This window comes from Labrus mixtus, chromosome 11, assembly GCF_963584025.1.
Source record: "Labrus mixtus chromosome 11, fLabMix1.1, whole genome shotgun sequence".
NCBI lineage: Eukaryota > Metazoa > Chordata > Actinopteri > Labriformes > Labridae > Labrus > Labrus mixtus.
The window spans coordinates 16376461-16392123 of record NC_083622.1 but is presented as its reverse complement, the minus strand read 5'-3'; the positions used below and the strand labels follow the sequence as shown (position 1 = coordinate 16392123).

The window sequence follows — 15663 nt, the reverse complement described above, 5'->3', positions numbered from 1 at the left end:
TGTTTGATTACAGGACAAAAGTGCAACTAGGAGGCCAAAAACTTTCCAGATGAGCTGTAGTACAAAATCACTTTGCAGGTTTAGCTCCATATGCTCCCTGCACTGTGCCACCGGGCCAAAGGTTCAGTGAAAACAATTGAGATGGAGAGACAGGAAAGGGCGTAGAGGGGAGAGGAAATGTCTTATTGTGCTGCAAAAAAAAAAACCTTTGGGTCTGAAGAAGTACGGAAATGCACATGTTGGTTACCTTGCAGTGAAAGGGTTAGCACAGGAAGGAAACAAGGAGAGAGAGAGACGGAGAGAGAGCGACAGAGAGAGAGAGAAAAAGAGACACAGACAGAGACGGAGAGAGACAGAAACAGAGACAGAAACAGAGACAGAGACAGAGACAGAGAGAGAGTGACGGAGCAGATAAGGCCACTGGGGTTTTCCACTGTGTAGGATTAGAAAGCTTTAGAAGTAAGTAAGGCTTTAGTCACAGACAGATCAGCCAGAAAGAGAGTCAAGGTAGAAGAGCGTAAGGTTGACACAAAGAGAGGAAAGGAAACGAGATTGTATCTCGAGTGATGCTCTGTCAGCTTAGATCGTGAACAGGTTTCATTTGAAAGGTTAGGAGCAGGTTTAAAAGAAAGAGAGTTTTCATAGTCTTGATTTGAGACATTTTTCAAACATTTGGAGGATTCACTGAATGGGCCACAAAGATGAACTGTACAAGAGAGGATAAATACCTCAAAGATGAGAGATGCTGCGATAAATGCCCTGCAGGTCAGTTGACTTCACGTTTCATGTGATTTGCTGTGATAACAAACTTCTTCCGTAGGACTGTGGGGACCTACTGTGTACCTATTTTTAAGAAACATTTACCTCACTTTTTGCTCTATAGCTAAGCATAGCATCTGATTCTTACACATTTCTGCCTTCTGTCTTTTTTAGGATCTTATGTTAGAGCAGAATGTGACAACACAAAGAAGACCGAGTGTGGCGAGTGTGGACGTGGGTTCTTCACGGCCACCAAAAATTACATGTTCAAATGTCTAGCCTGTAGGAACTGCAGTCTTGGTGAGTCACAGACAGTACTGTATACACACACGTAGGCCTACTTGCCAAACACGCACATACTTCAGGTCAGCAAATGCAGCCCCCCCCCCCCCCCCAATTTTTTTTTTTTTTTTTTAAAGAGTAGAGACACATTTTGCAACAGTTCTACTGTAAATCTTTCTCTATTTTTTTAACCCCTGACCTGCTGCTCTGCTAGGGAATTGCCAATATAGATATCTCTAATATATTCATTTGTTGATGCAACCAACACATAGCCTACTTCAGTATTCAAGTATGTCCCTCAACAAACATTTTACGGCTCCATTTAAGTAAGGGGACAAGTTTATGGATAGAAAATATGATTTAGACAGTCATCACAAACATCACCAGCTCTAGCCTCTTGTATTTTACTTGAGATTCAACCTCAGTGTTTATGAGGTGATGCAATTGTTTTGTATTGTCAGTAGTACTTACCAACGCAACCAGCTTAAATTAATATTTTCTGTGTTATTACCACTAACATCAATGTTCACTGGTAGCAAACCCAAATTCCTCCCATTGGACACTGATTGGTGTGTGAATGTGTGAATGTGATATTTAGTGTAAAAGCACTTTTTAATTGGTCGAAAAATTAGGAAACGCCACTGAGTGCAGGATCAGTCATCAGACATTTGACATGTTGTACAGGAAGAGAAGATTTAGTTTAAATACTCCAATAATGCTTTATTGAAATATATGGCAGTAAAACCAACATTGAACACAAGAGCGCTGGATTTTAACTGGGAAAATGTGTTTTTCATTTCATGGGGACTTTTTAAGTGACGATTAAGTGAATCTTACTCAGTCAGTTTTACATTTTCAAAACTATCGAGAAATAATTGAACTGAATGCTCAATTTGAGTTCCGTTAACTACTATTGAAAGGAAACATAAAACAGATCTGTAATAAGAGCAAGAGAGACTTCTGTTTGAATGGGTTAACATGATACAAGCTGTATTTGTCTTTGACTCTTTCAGAGAAGAACCGGAGGAAGGTAAAGGACTGTGATGCTCATGAGGACACAGTGTGTGAGTGTGAGACTGGTTTCTTCTGTAAAAATGATCAGTGTGACCACTGCCAGAAAGTTAAGACCTGCGGTCTGGGCCAAGGTGTCAAAGCTAAAGGTAAGCTTTTACTCCACCAAGCGTTCACATATTGACAAAATACTGCTAACGTGGTATCTGAAAATATGTTTTGTGCCTCCTTGTAGCCACTCGCACAAATGACACTATGTGTGCAGACTGTGAAAAAGGGACCTTCAGCAACGTAACAGATTTCCACTCAGCCTGTCAAACACACACCAGGTCAGACTGCTTCTCCTCTAGTGTTGTTTTGTATTCATAATTCTAGTCCTCACTTTCTGATGAATATCCTGCATTTTGTTTTTTTTTTAAATCCCACATTTAAACATTTCCTGTTTTTTTTTACATGAAGTTATATAGGAGCTTTTATATTTGTGTGATTAGTGAAACTTTGTATTCAATTTTCATGACAGCAAATCAGGAGTTAAAAACAGCAAGCGAACTTACGTAATATACCAGTTGGCCATAAATAAGTTCCACTGAATAAGGTGCGAAATTTACCTACCTAAAGCTCAGTGACTAGTCATTACACAGCGGGAATTACGTTTCAGTTCAATGATCATGTGAGATCCTCTTTCTACAAACTTTACCTCCCACATCACACTTTCGGTGATTATTTCATCCACAGTGTAGGAACTATTTTAAGAGCTTCAAGCTTTTAATGAATCCAAAATGCAGCAGCTAAATACCTGCCCAAATAAAAACAACTATTTATATTGATTTCAAATTTCTAAAGTATATCCTGTACAGTACATGGATTTTTATTGTCCGTCCTTGTTGTCAGGTGTGAGGACTTGGGAAGAGTATTGAAAACTCTAGGAACCCCGAAAGCTGATGCCATCTGTGGTAACTTCATATCTGGTAAGTCTTGATCTTTTTCTTTGGGCTTTTGTTTCAAACTCATTCAATCTTCTGAGATATTATCTTTAGAAGAAACCAATCACTTGAGCAATCAATGTAGCGGATCGTCTTATCCTGAATGACTCAATGAGTGAATGATGATCTGCAGCTTGTGTTTGTCATATGACGGGTTATTCAGAGAGGAAGTACAGGGAGTGCAGATAGGAAATCAAGAGGAGATAGTGGTTGGTTTGGTCGTTGTGACAGGCTGAAACAGTTAATATTACCTTTAGAGAATAAATATTAAAGCTGCAATAATTGACAACGAATCAACAGTGTAAACATTGTGAGAATGAAAAAGGGTCTATTGTAGATCTGCCTGGGCAAAACTCGACTATTTGATTTACTCTCCCTGCTCTCATAGTGGCTATTTCAGCTAAACTATTAGCTCTGCATGTCAATATAAGCCTACCTTTCTATTATTTTTTATTTTAAAGTAAGTTTTTTTGATGCTTTAGCTTTAGTATAATGACACCATGTTCCATAAGCCTCGTTTTCACTATGTAGTAACTTTGTTTGCTTCTGGGAAAGGGAAGGCTCAATTTAAGGCCCAAGGAAAGTGGGCCTTAAGGAAGTATATGCTAATAATGCTAATATGCTAATACCAGCATGTTTAAAAAAGCTCTGACACTGCCAGTGCTGAGTTTACCATGTTTAGGGTAGCAACTGAACTTAACTAGATTTCAGTCAAAACGTTTTAAAGTAAGTCCTCACTTTCTGATGAATATCCTGCATTTTTTTTTTTAAATCCCACATTTAAACATTTCCTGTTTTTTTTTTACATGATATTGAAGTTATATAGGAGCTTTTATATTTGTGTGATTAGTGAAACTTTGTATTCAATTTTCATGACAGCAAATCAGGAGTTAAAAACAGCAAGCGAGCTTACACAATATAACAGTTGTCCTAAATATTCAAGTTCCACTGAATAAGGTGCGAAATTTACCTTTGACAAATTTTGATCTGTTAACCAAACTCTCAGTCGTTCATAGGAAAACGTTATCTGAACCAAAGCTGCTGAAGACTGTGACACTTTATTATAACCCTGTTTATTTAGTATGATCATCCAGCTGTATACCTTTTAATCCACCTTATTATTTATGACGGTCTGTTTAAAGAGTACCAGGATATAATTTGTGAATGTAACTGTACTTTCATTAAAATTGTAACTGTAATTGAAACCTTCCTATAGATCATTTGTACATGTCATATTAGTAAATAATGCCTTCTAGTGAACAGCTATGACACAGGGTTATGGAGCATAATGTTTATTTAAATAATTATATTCAGGATCTTCTCTAGAGGAGTTACACTGTTGACAAATGCATAAATAAACCCTTAAAATAGATACAAATGATTTTTAAAAGAGTGTTTAGACTCCACTTATTCAAAGTCACAAAGCTCTTTATACATGTTGAATGTAGCTATTTGGTATCATAAGCACTTCTCTGACAGATAACAACATTAAATAGAAATTGAATGAAAGTTAATTCATAAAAGATGCTATAAGTGTGTTTATAGTCAGTGATTTCAGTCTTTTTCCCCCCACTTGATTTCCCAGAAGATACTTGTGTGAAATCGTAATTACAATGTATTTGGGTTCCTCTGAAAACCCCCTCTGTCTGTGTTTCTCAGATTGTCGCTGGATCATTCCTGCAGGCCTGTGGTCAGGACTTGTGTTGACGGTACTCGTCCTGTTTGGTCTCATCTGCTGGAGGTCAAAACGCAAGTCATGCAGATCAGGTGAGAGATACGTGCATCATCGGTGTGTTTCATCATTGTTTTTCACACTTGTGATGTCATACTGACAATCAGAGTTTTAAAAAAAAGTCTTCCTGAGAGGCTACAATGCGACGTACAGAAATGCCTACTCAATGGTAACTACGCATGTCATTGGCCACATCTGAGGCACAAAGCTTGGAAGTCATACAGTTTAAGGTCACAGCTTTTCTCTGTCAGTCATTCCCTCCCACTGTTTCCGTTACAGTGACAAATATCTTCTTCCTTTTTTTAATCCTGATCTTAAACAGAACTCACTTCCGTAATTTCTGCAGTTTTCTGTTGGGTTTCTTTTGGCCTAATGTGGATTATTTAAGAGTTAGTATAACCCAGACAGTTTAAATAAGAAGCTGTGTGACATGGTGCTCAATAAGCTCAATGACAGACTGAATGGGGGAAACCACATCCGGTACATATTCAGACTGATAGTCGTTTGGTTTGATGTGACGCACAATTCACAGGCAGATACTCATTCTGAGAAACAGGTCTTGTTTGCGGGACGTTGTCCCATAAATGATTTCTTTTGTCTGCCGTGTTTTATTTAACTGTTATTTACTATGTGTTTCCAGTGAACCTATGTGCCAATGCTGGAATTTACTCAAAAAATACAACTGGTGAGGATGTTTGGTTTTCTGATAGTAAGATGTATGCAAGGTGTTAGTTTTACAGGATTGCTGTGGTTTTACTGCAGCATATAGAGTCATTGTTCTTATTTCATCAGTCTGCATTTCATTCACTTCAGTATGTATTTATAAATTCAAAGAGTTAATGCCACTGAAATACTTTATCAGCGTCATACTTTCCGTTTTTGATCAGCTTCAAAGTTATTTATTTCCACAATCGCAACACATAAGAGATGAACATATGTTGTGGTTTGTGCAGCTAAAAGCAGCCGTGAATAAAACAGAGACACTTGTAAAATGACTCAGTAACTGCTGAGTTTTCTTAAAGAGATTACTTTTGGGTCTATCACTGTTTTCAGTAATGCACTCGTGAAAATGTATAGAACATTTCAGACAGGCTGCCCCTGAAATCTTTTGCTGTTACTTCTTACCACATGCACCTCACTTATGTGGAATACCTCGTCTCAAGTGGAGACAGCAGCAGGATACGTCATAAGCACAAACTCCAAAATCAAAATGTACATCAGACACATTTTTTTCAAACCCAGTATCACCATTATGGTTAGATATTATCGTGACATTTACTGCTCAAGTCATGTTTTTTCTGAGAACTCTCTTTTTAATTAGTTATTTGATGCTATAAAAAGTAGTGTACATGGTGCCATGAGTGACAGCTCTGTTGACGAATAGAGACGGCAGGAGAAAATGTAGCAAACATTTAGCAAACAGGAATCTGTTCTACTGTGGACTGTACCAAGAGATCTTTGCTGTTTTTATCCGATCCCTACTGCAAGGACTCTGGCCTCTGAAATTCACGAAATGTCAGCGCCCGTTCTAGGGGTATTTTGGCTTCATCTTTGTCAAATGGGATTAGGCTTAGACACGCTGTCCATTTGTATATTCACCTCATCAGCAAAATAAAGGATAAGAACATACTGGTGAACAGACAACACAATGACGCAATTTCATTACGTGCACAGAGATCACAGATAGCAAGATATAAATCATCAACCCATCAACCCTTTCCACATGCTCACAGTGAATGTTCCTGAATATGTCCTGCTTCTTAAATTTGCTCAGAAATAATTTGAGGTAAATATGGAGTAAAAAATGTAGTTGTCTGTGTTCATACATGCAGCTCACTCTGAAAATGCTGTGTATGTGTGAAAGCACTACATGTTTGTTCTAATTAGACACAACAAGGCCTTCACTGGACTGCTTGACCGGCCAGGTAACGATGCACTGAACATCTTGAGCCCTTTAAATTTGCAGCCATGGATATTTGCAATGAATCAAGTTAAACCAGATGAGTAAAGAAACACAGAATCTTTTAGGCCCCTGCAGGTCCACAGTCACAGGGCATTTTCCAGCTTTAACTGGTTGATTTGGCACTTCTACATCTCTATCTGTTCAAAGGTTGTAAAATATTAACAGGGTCACAGGGAACAAACTGAGGTCTGTTTTCATCACGAGGATTTCAATCCATTTCAATATTGCCATTAAAAACACATTAAAGACGGTGCCTATAATGGCTAATAAATAGCTGGAAGATACTGAGCAGTGAGCACTTTACTGCTGCATGGGTTGACTGATAAGATTACATTTTGTTCCACCTTCAAAAGTGAGACCATTGCTAAGTCAGTCAACACCAAATTAAAAAAAGTCATTTTGACAGCCATAGTAAGTCTAGAGGGGAGATGATACCAACAGGATCAATTATTGTAGACGCATCACTTTGTTGTTTTAATCCAGACTGAGCTAAAGTACATTTTAATTTAACGGATGTATCCACAGAGAAGTATGAAGATCTTCTCCTCACAACAAATTGGTTCAGCATATCCAAAAACAAATAGGACAACACCTAATGAGCTCATTTTTTAGAATGTATTGCCTCCTACAGGCCAATCAATATCATTACAGATGATGAATTACTAAGAAAACATGAAATCAAAGTTGTCAATCTGCAGAATGCTTGATGAATGAAACGTATTCCTCAAGCTCCTCATTGTGATAGTGATGTGAAATTATAATTTCTGACCCTCTCTGTGTTGTGTGTTTCATATACAGCCAGTCCTGGTGACCCTGTTACCTATATTGAAATGATTCCAGCAGATCCAGTCAGTCCTCTGAAGCTGCCTTTACCGTCCAATGAGCAGAACGGTCACTGCCCAGAGAGCTACATGGAAGAGGGCTGCAAGCTACCGCTTTTTACCACAGGTGAAAATCACTGAACTCTGCTGCATGCTAACAAACACAACATGTTTTTAAATTGCTGTTTGGATCTTCTTTTTTTCAGTAAAGAAATGAAAGAGAAAAATCAGCGACTTTTTGGTCCCCCTGAAATATTATTGTACCTGTATGGACAGTCTGAATACTGTACATCCACGTCTACTCATAGTCATCTCAGAAAGTCACTGACTTTTTTCTCACAGTTTCCGCTCCATGCATTTCTCTGCTCCAATACTTCAAGTTTTGAATGGATTCTGAGAGATGATAAAAGCTAAAAAAAAAAATATCCAGATAACGATTAAGGGTATAAACTTTATAAAAGAGTGGTTGAGGATGTATGTAGACTGATGTCTATCAGCTCCGCCTAAGAGCACTGAAGCTGGCCTGAGGTCAAACACTATATCAGATTTTTCTTTTAATTTATGCATTAAGTGTGATAAATGTATTCCTTCTGGGTCTGTATTAATTTAGTTAATGCTTCTGCCGCATCAGCTGGGTCTTAAATCAAGCCTCACTGAGAGAGAAGTAGGTTTAGTTACACATTCATTTAAAAGATAATCACACTGGGCATTGATTTTTATTCTCCTTCTTAGATGATAATGTGTGCACAGAAGACAGCGTGGACAGCAGCCTTCCTATAACTCCACTGAAGGCTTCGGTTTCCTTTGCTGAATCAAGCCAGGGCAATGGAAGTGCTGGATACTGCACGGCAAACTTGCTCAGGACCTACTCAGAGCCTCAGGAGGACGAGTGGTGTGGGACTGAGGGGTCATAACAGGACTCTGACAGAGCTCAGAGTCCATGAAAACTATTTTTTAATCTTTTAACTGGATTTATTTATCCTGGGTTGAAAAAAAAAAAAAAGAGTTTCTCTGAGATTAGAGATTTGAGTTTCTCTGTTTGAGGAGAGGTTACAGTGGTTGATTGTTTTACTGCCCCCTGCAGGATGTTAAAGAGAACTTTCTTAAAGCAGAGAAAAGTTCTTAAAAAAGGAGTTTATCAAGTGAAGGCAGGGATGTCTGCCATGTTTGGCTTCATGCCTTTTTATCTGTCTCATCTTATTCTTGACTTTTTTTTACTTTAAGCAAAACTCATGTACATTTATGAATGTCTGTGTAGCCGGATGTAGCGAATTCCTCTGGAGATTCAACGTTGAAAAAACTATTTAAAAAACTATATCACTTAACTACAGAGATCCTGAAGTTCAAAAATGGAAAAAAAAAACATGTGTGTACACAAGTTAATTAATCAATCATCATAATAATTCAATCATTTTTACTTTTTGGAACTTCAGGGTCTCCGTACTAAACCACCCGATTACACTGAGTAAATTAACAACCACACAGATAGACACACCTGTCTATTTTGAGTCAGTCCCACATTTAGCTGCTGACAATTTGTTCTTTCACATTATATTAACCCAACCCACAAATGGGCCAACATTTGCTAACAAACTGCATTTCTAAGCAGCTTTAAAAAAGTTTATTTTGAAAATAATAAACCTACATGTCTTGTTTTTGAAAAAATGTATGCAAGAGAAAAAAAGTTTTCCTTTGAGCTCGTAGGGTGAGAACAAAAAAAAGAGCACAACATCGTTCCACTTTGAGAAAAAAGAAACTGAACAGACTGTAAATGAGACAAAAGAAGGAAACTCTGAATGATCCTTTAATCTAAGCTATTTCTTTGTTATTATGTTTAAAGGATATTTTATTTAATTAATTTATCACAATAAACTAGTGCAATGTCTGCCATCAAATGTCTTATTTATTTTGTACTTGAAGTTTTGAGGGTGAAATACTTGTACTTAAATGGCTGTATATAAACTTAAAGGGATGCAGCAGTTATACCCACTCACATGCCACAAACATCTGAAACATGATGATGTGTTAATGACGCAGCAAAGACGCCCAACAGACTGAGGAATGATTTGTTTATAACATATTGGAGATAGATAGTGCAATATAAGGGAGTATGCTGGGAATGTTTACACAAGCCTCTGTAGTCTGGTCTCACTTAGCACCATCAGGCTGAAACAATTAACTATGTACAGAAATTCAGTCAAAATTATTGTTGATTATCAAAAAAAAAAAAAATATCTTGTACCAATTTCTCAAATGTATTCTATTACGAACACATTGAAGTCATTCACCAAAAGCCTCGTTCAGCTATTCACTCAGCCTTCTTGAAGACTTGCTTGGCAACGATGCCTTGAACTCTCATCTCCTGCAGAGAGGAAAGAGACCATCGAGGGGAGGAGGGGGGGGGGAAGAGTAGGAGAGGAAGGGGAGGGGGTGTTAATGAATCAATAAAACAGCCTGTCACATCAAATGAGAATTCAGTGAGTGATACACAAACCTGAGATTGTAGCCAAAACATAATCCCATTTCTCCCTCTCCTTTCTCCTCATCCTTTGACCTCATCATCCGTCTCCCCCACCCCCCTTTCCTTACTCCCCTCTCACTCACTCTTCATTAGCCTCTCTCTGCTTTTGTGCAACCTTTAAAAAAAAGAAGAAAAAAAAAAAAAAATCCACCACATTGGAGCCTGATCCTCGCTGGCATTTCTTTCCCAATACCCTCCTGAATGTGGACATCAACAACACACTGCTTTGTCCAGAGGGCCACAGGGGACTCAGAGAAATCCCAGAGAGCGTTTTAGTGGAACAATACTGATTGTTTCAAATCTTAATCAGCATTGACAAACTAATCTATAAGCTCTCGTACAACCCAAACGAGGAAAGAAAATCCTTTCCCTGGGTCCTAAGTTACAGCTACACTTCATTCTAAAAGACGTGCATTCAAAGTGTCTTTAGTTGTTTTTTTTCCCTTTAGGCTCCAGAAACCTTTAAATACAAAACGTTTCCCATACAGACAGCAACCAAATAAAGCAATAAAGAACTACCACTTGCCTGATTTTCATGATTTCCCTCAATTAGGATATCAATTTTAGCATCGTTTCCTTTTAGGTTTGCATTTTCCTTCTACCGTTTCCCCTACTTCCCCCTCCCCCCTCTGTCTGCTTTTTCCCTCCATCTTTTTCCCTCCATCCGTACACATCCTCACCAAATGCAGCTTGTTGCCCTCCAGCCAGTGAGTCCAGCCCCTTCCGTCTTTCTCTCCTCGCTGCACACAAACCAGGTTCGCACCGTCCCAGCTCACTGTCGTCTGCAGAAAAAGAAGAAAAGGCAGAGATGCGGGGGTCACTGTGTGCTATTAGTATGTAAAGTAGCTCTCAAGCTGGACCGCACAGTCTTTGTTCTGTGCAAAGGCTGCCCATTGGTTCACAACCTTTTTTTTCTTCATTGCTTGTTTTTGTGCCATTTTTGGTTTGGATACACTTTCAGGTTAACTGCTAATCTGCATTCTTGCACTTTTAGAGGTTTTGGTGTTCATTGCTTTCTCTTTCTCACAAACATAACTCATTGTTTGAAGTTGGGATGTAAGCAGCAGTGAGTCGACTTCAAACAAGAAAATCTAAGCAGCAGGAGGGTCCGCTTTCTTTACACAGTCCAGATTTTACCACACAAAGCAAACCCGTATAACAAGTGATGATACTTTATATTCCCTTTCATGAGAAGAGCCAAACTCTTGTCCCAACAAGCCAGTATGTGTATTCAGATATAAACGCACACCCACCTGACAGGTCCGGCCGTCCACTGGGCCCAGATCTTCAGTAAACTCTTTCCCGATGGTGAAATCCATGTTGAAGTTCTTAAAGGTGGTGAGGGTGCGGATGCTCATGGACCCTGTAGCCGGGTCGTGGGTGATCTCTTTAGTGGGCCTCAGCAGACACACAATCTTCCTCAGAGCAAAATTTATATCTAAAGACAAAAAAAAGACACAAAAACAACAAGAATTATAAAAACAAGCTCTGCTTTGTAGTTTCTTGATATAAAGGGTCTCCCACTGAGTGCGGACATTGAATATGTCCCCAGAGTGTGGGTGTGTGTGTTTGGGGTCATGTAAAGGACAAGGTGGTGATTACATTTACTTGAATGTGCAGCTGCAGAGGAGGAAGACCCACAGCATGACATCAGTGATTGAAGATGACTTTGAATTATTGCGTCAAAGCAAATAGATCAAAAATATATAGAAACAAACTTTATAGAAACAAATGGGAAGAAAAGCCTGAATGTCATATGAAAAGAAACGATGTCTTTGTACACCCAAAATATAGGCAACAAATTATGCATTTTCCATAAAGTTTGTCTCTTTGATCAAATTAGATTTTTTTTTCTTTTCAAGCATCTCGACAGAAGTAGCCTTCTTTTCACTGTGTGTGTGTGTGTGTGTGTGTGTGTGTGTGTGTGTGTGTGTGTGTGTGTGTAAGGTATTCAAACTTTATATGTTGTTTATAAGTTGGATCTTACCTAAAGCTTCCAGGTATGAGTCCATGTTCTCCTGCTCCATCATATGGTACGTGCCGGTGTAATTCGGTTTCGACATTTTTAGTCTATCAAAACTCCAAACGGGCTGAAATTTGAACTTTTTCTTCGAGTCCAGTCTGAATACCAGAGATCAGCCGCCGCCCGATTTGATATCAGTTCCACTTACGCAACTTCTTCAGACAATATGAAGATCTAAAGGAATGCGCCTTGAAATGTAGCTGTCTTTTTTGTCTTGACGGCGTTTGAGGCTCGCAGACCTTTGGCACTCTTCTTCTGTGGCGCAGACTCCACAAGAGGTTCGGGGAAGTGTTTGCAGTTAGCTGTGAGTCAGCCTTGCTCTGGGTTTTTCTGCAGGGGCACACGCAGGGGGAGGATCATGGCTCTGCCTCTGAAGATTTACTCACAGGGGACCAGTTGCAGAAGGGGCGGGGCTTCAGGGCACTAAAACATGTGGCGAGGTGGGGGCGGAAAATGTAGCAGACTAAATGAAAACATATTAGTGCGAACTAACAGCCCAGTGGGCCCATCTAAGTACTTGCTGCTTTTGCTTCAATAAAAGAAGCAAAAACTCCAGGAAAAGACAGACCTGTATTCTAATATATGTTAGAGCTCCTGTGATTCTACTATTAATGAAACAGAATGAAATTGATCTACAATTGGTCTTTTTTTGGTCCACCTGGGGAAGGCTTGATTTATTGATTTATTCTAGATAGGCTGTAGGTGTCATGATTTGGTCTTATGTAGTGTGTATTTTCAGTTTATGTTTCCTAGCTTAGTTTCTGGTGTTTTTATTTTGTATTTCCTATACCTGTGTTTCTTTGTCCTAGTGTGTATTCTTGGTAATGTTACGTTCTTGAGTTCTGTGTGTCTTTACTGTTTCATGATTTATTTTGTAGTTGTCCTCAGTGTTTCTTGTCTTGTATTCCTGTCTCTGTGTGTTTCCCTCCGTGTTGATTGCCCTCATTGTCTTCACTGATTGATCTTTATTTTAAATAAATCATTTTTGTTAGCTTCTGCACTTGGGTTCAGTTCCTTGTTTTTTTTTTTACCTGAACGTGACAGTAGGTAATACGCCTCGTGTGCAATGTGTAAGCACTGAGGTATAATGGTGGGGCAAAAGCCATTTTCCAACCGTCCATTCAAAGCGCGATATTAACGCTTCTGTGGCATCTCTCCCTCAGTTTGAATATCATTGAGGCGTAATGGGGGGGCCAAAGTGATCTTTCTTTGTACAGCTATCAGAGGTAGTAACAGAGGCGTACAGGGGCTAACAGACAGTGTCCATGGAGCCTGCCGGGGTGAGAACAGCGCTTCACCATATCTGCGTGTGGGTGTATGTGGAGTTTCAGCTGTTTCTCCAAACACTAGCTTCTATAATGCCGTGACGCAATGTGATGTAACACTGTAACACCGTAATAATGAATATAGAAACACATAATGACGGAAGAGCTTCGACACAGCGCTGTTGTGGTATTGCACTCTGAAAAGGCCTAAAGTCATTCCTCCTGCAAAGCGGGAACAGCGCCGTGTGTGTGTGCATGCCTAACTATTTGTGTATGTGGAGCTTCCACTGTGTGCTTACCTGCCATGCCTTTATGCGCTCCCTATCTGCATTCTGCAATGTCATAATGCAATACGAATTCACACTCTGGGACACCAATGTTATGTTGTTATGGATGCAATGTGTAAATACAAATTGGGCTTACTGTTGCGGAACTGCAATCTGTAAGTGGCTATGGTGATTGACTGCACGCTGCCCAAACAGCATGATAAAGATTCTGGAGTGATACTTTTCACTGTTACAGGAAAGAAGTATGTATTTTTTGTGGTTAAAATCACTGTCTATATGGGGCATTCTACCGAATTAGTTCAAAGTGCAGTCCCATTACAAAAAAAAGGTTTAACAAAACAATTAAGTATTCAGACATGTATATTTACTGAGATTATATTATGATCTATTTAAACCCAGGGCATTAAATGAGATAGTGATAAGCTAAATAAATAGAAAATCATCATTTATAGGGTACTTTCTATTGACCCCAATCCTGACCCCTACATTTCAATTTATGTAAATACCACTTAAAACATTTTTTAGATTTGTTTCAACTGTGTAATTTAAAAGATCTTTATGATTAAGTTTAAACAAAGGTTAAAAGACTTAGATTTATTGTGGGTTTAATTTTTAAATTAAAAAACTATGCTCAAAAAATCATGTCCCTTGTTTTCATGTCACTACCAAAACACATGAATTTTAGTGGCTTGGCTGAACCTAGACTTAAGCCACACCCCTGAATTTTTCACCAGGAAGTGACATTGCATCCCTGTCCCCCATGGCTGAATGATAAGCAGCTAAATCCCATAATTTTTAAATAAATATGTTCCAAAGTCTGAAAATCAGTGTGTAACTTTAAAAATTGTCACTACCGAACACACATTCTCTTCAATTATGTAAACCTTTTGGGGTTTTATGCAAATGATTATGTTTCTATGGGTGTACACCTCTTCAAAGATGTGTTTGCTAGCCATGTAATGTAATGAAATATGATAAAACACTACAAAGAAAATACTGGTCACTACCGAGACACTGGTTGTTTTTACAAAAATATATATATATTGAGTTATCAACTAAAATGTTATGATACTGATGGGTTAACTGTATGTTCCATCTCATAAATCATTAACTCTGAAATCAATCTGATCAGTGTTTTACATTTTAGAAAGAAAGATTGCACATAGATTTTGAAGAATTTTAAAATTTGAAATTAGAAATTAAAAAAAAAATCATATTTATTGATTTTATTGTGAAAACCTTCAATAGAAATTTGAAAAAATAATCTTTACATAAGGGAAGTAAACATAATACTAACAGGTTAACATAATATTGTTTTTTTTTAATACTATGTTTCGGTCGTGACAAATTTGTGGAGAGGAAAAACATTCCAAAACAGTCTAAAAATACAATATCAAATTTGACGATTCTTTTACTAGATATGTGTACTTCAGATGTGGAACAATATATATAGGGAAAAGAATTCGGGAATAAAACAAAATATTTCCAACCTGACTTTGAACCAATTCGGTAGAATGGCCCGTATATGTAAAGGACAATGTTAACAAAAAGAGAGGTACGTAAGTTCCTCACTGGAGCCTAAAGTGGAATTTTAATCATCTCAGTTTTTCTAAAAGTGCAAACATGCAGCATGGCCTACTTGAGATTTACAATATTGTTCAAGTTAATTTAAATATTAAAACAATCAGTGTATCACTTTGATTTTGCATCTTATAAAGGAGAAGATTTTTTTTTTACCTTTCATACTGTACTGGAGGTCAAGCAGCAAATTGTGATTTTGACTGATTATATAAAAATGATTTGGTTCTTCAGGCCTATATAGACTTAAAAGATTACGTTTAAAGTACATTCCTGAGTTCCTGTAGGGACAAGTGAATCCATCCCCTTTCTAACATTAACTCTGTTATCATTAAACTGTAGTCCAGCTGAACTAGAATCATGCTGCCTCTCAGAATGCTAAGCTATGAACACACTTAAGTTCAGCTGTTATGAAACAGTCTCAACGTAAGATGGATC

The 15663-nt window shown here is 38.2% G+C and overlaps 2 protein-coding genes across 5 annotated transcripts; one reads left to right on the top strand and one right to left on the bottom strand.

Annotated features, from left to right (window-relative positions):
• Nucleotides 1–345: 345 nt before the first annotated feature.
• On the top strand, nucleotides 346–9450 carry LOC132983067 (tumor necrosis factor receptor superfamily member 5). 2 transcript variants are annotated; one of them, XM_061049303.1, is made up of 9 exons: nucleotides 346–765; nucleotides 934–1059; nucleotides 2055–2201; nucleotides 2288–2381; nucleotides 2944–3020; nucleotides 4695–4802; nucleotides 5408–5452; nucleotides 7529–7678; nucleotides 8284–9450. In XM_061049303.1, exons 1-9 carry the CDS (start codon nucleotides 702–704, stop codon nucleotides 8463–8465), a joined length of 993 nt encoding a protein of 330 aa, XP_060905286.1. In that variant the 5' UTR covers nucleotides 346–701; the 3' UTR covers nucleotides 8466–9450. The 2 variants fall into 2 exon arrangements, with proteins under 2 accessions (XP_060905286.1, XP_060905287.1); XM_061049304.1 differs by lacking the exon at nucleotides 5408–5452 and having other exon boundaries at nucleotides 348–765.
• A 153-nt stretch (nucleotides 9451–9603) lies between these two features.
• Nucleotides 9604–12435, bottom strand: rbp5 (retinol binding protein 1a, cellular). Of its 3 annotated transcripts, none has more exons than XR_009674777.1 (5): nucleotides 12060–12435; nucleotides 11326–11510; nucleotides 10753–10854; nucleotides 9794–9913; nucleotides 9604–9717 (listed from the first exon to the last, which is right to left on the bottom strand). XR_009674777.1 is itself a non-coding variant. In XM_061049337.1 (5 exons), exons 1-4 carry the CDS (start codon nucleotides 12133–12135, stop codon nucleotides 9860–9862), a joined length of 417 nt encoding a protein of 138 aa, XP_060905320.1. In that variant the 5' UTR covers nucleotides 12136–12435; the 3' UTR covers nucleotides 9604–9717; nucleotides 9840–9859. The 3 variants fall into 3 exon arrangements, 2 of the variants coding, with proteins under 2 accessions (XP_060905320.1, XP_060905319.1); XM_061049337.1 differs by having other exon boundaries at nucleotides 9840–9913; XM_061049336.1 differs by having other exon boundaries at nucleotides 9604–9913.
• Between the last annotated feature and the right edge of the window lie 3228 nt (nucleotides 12436–15663).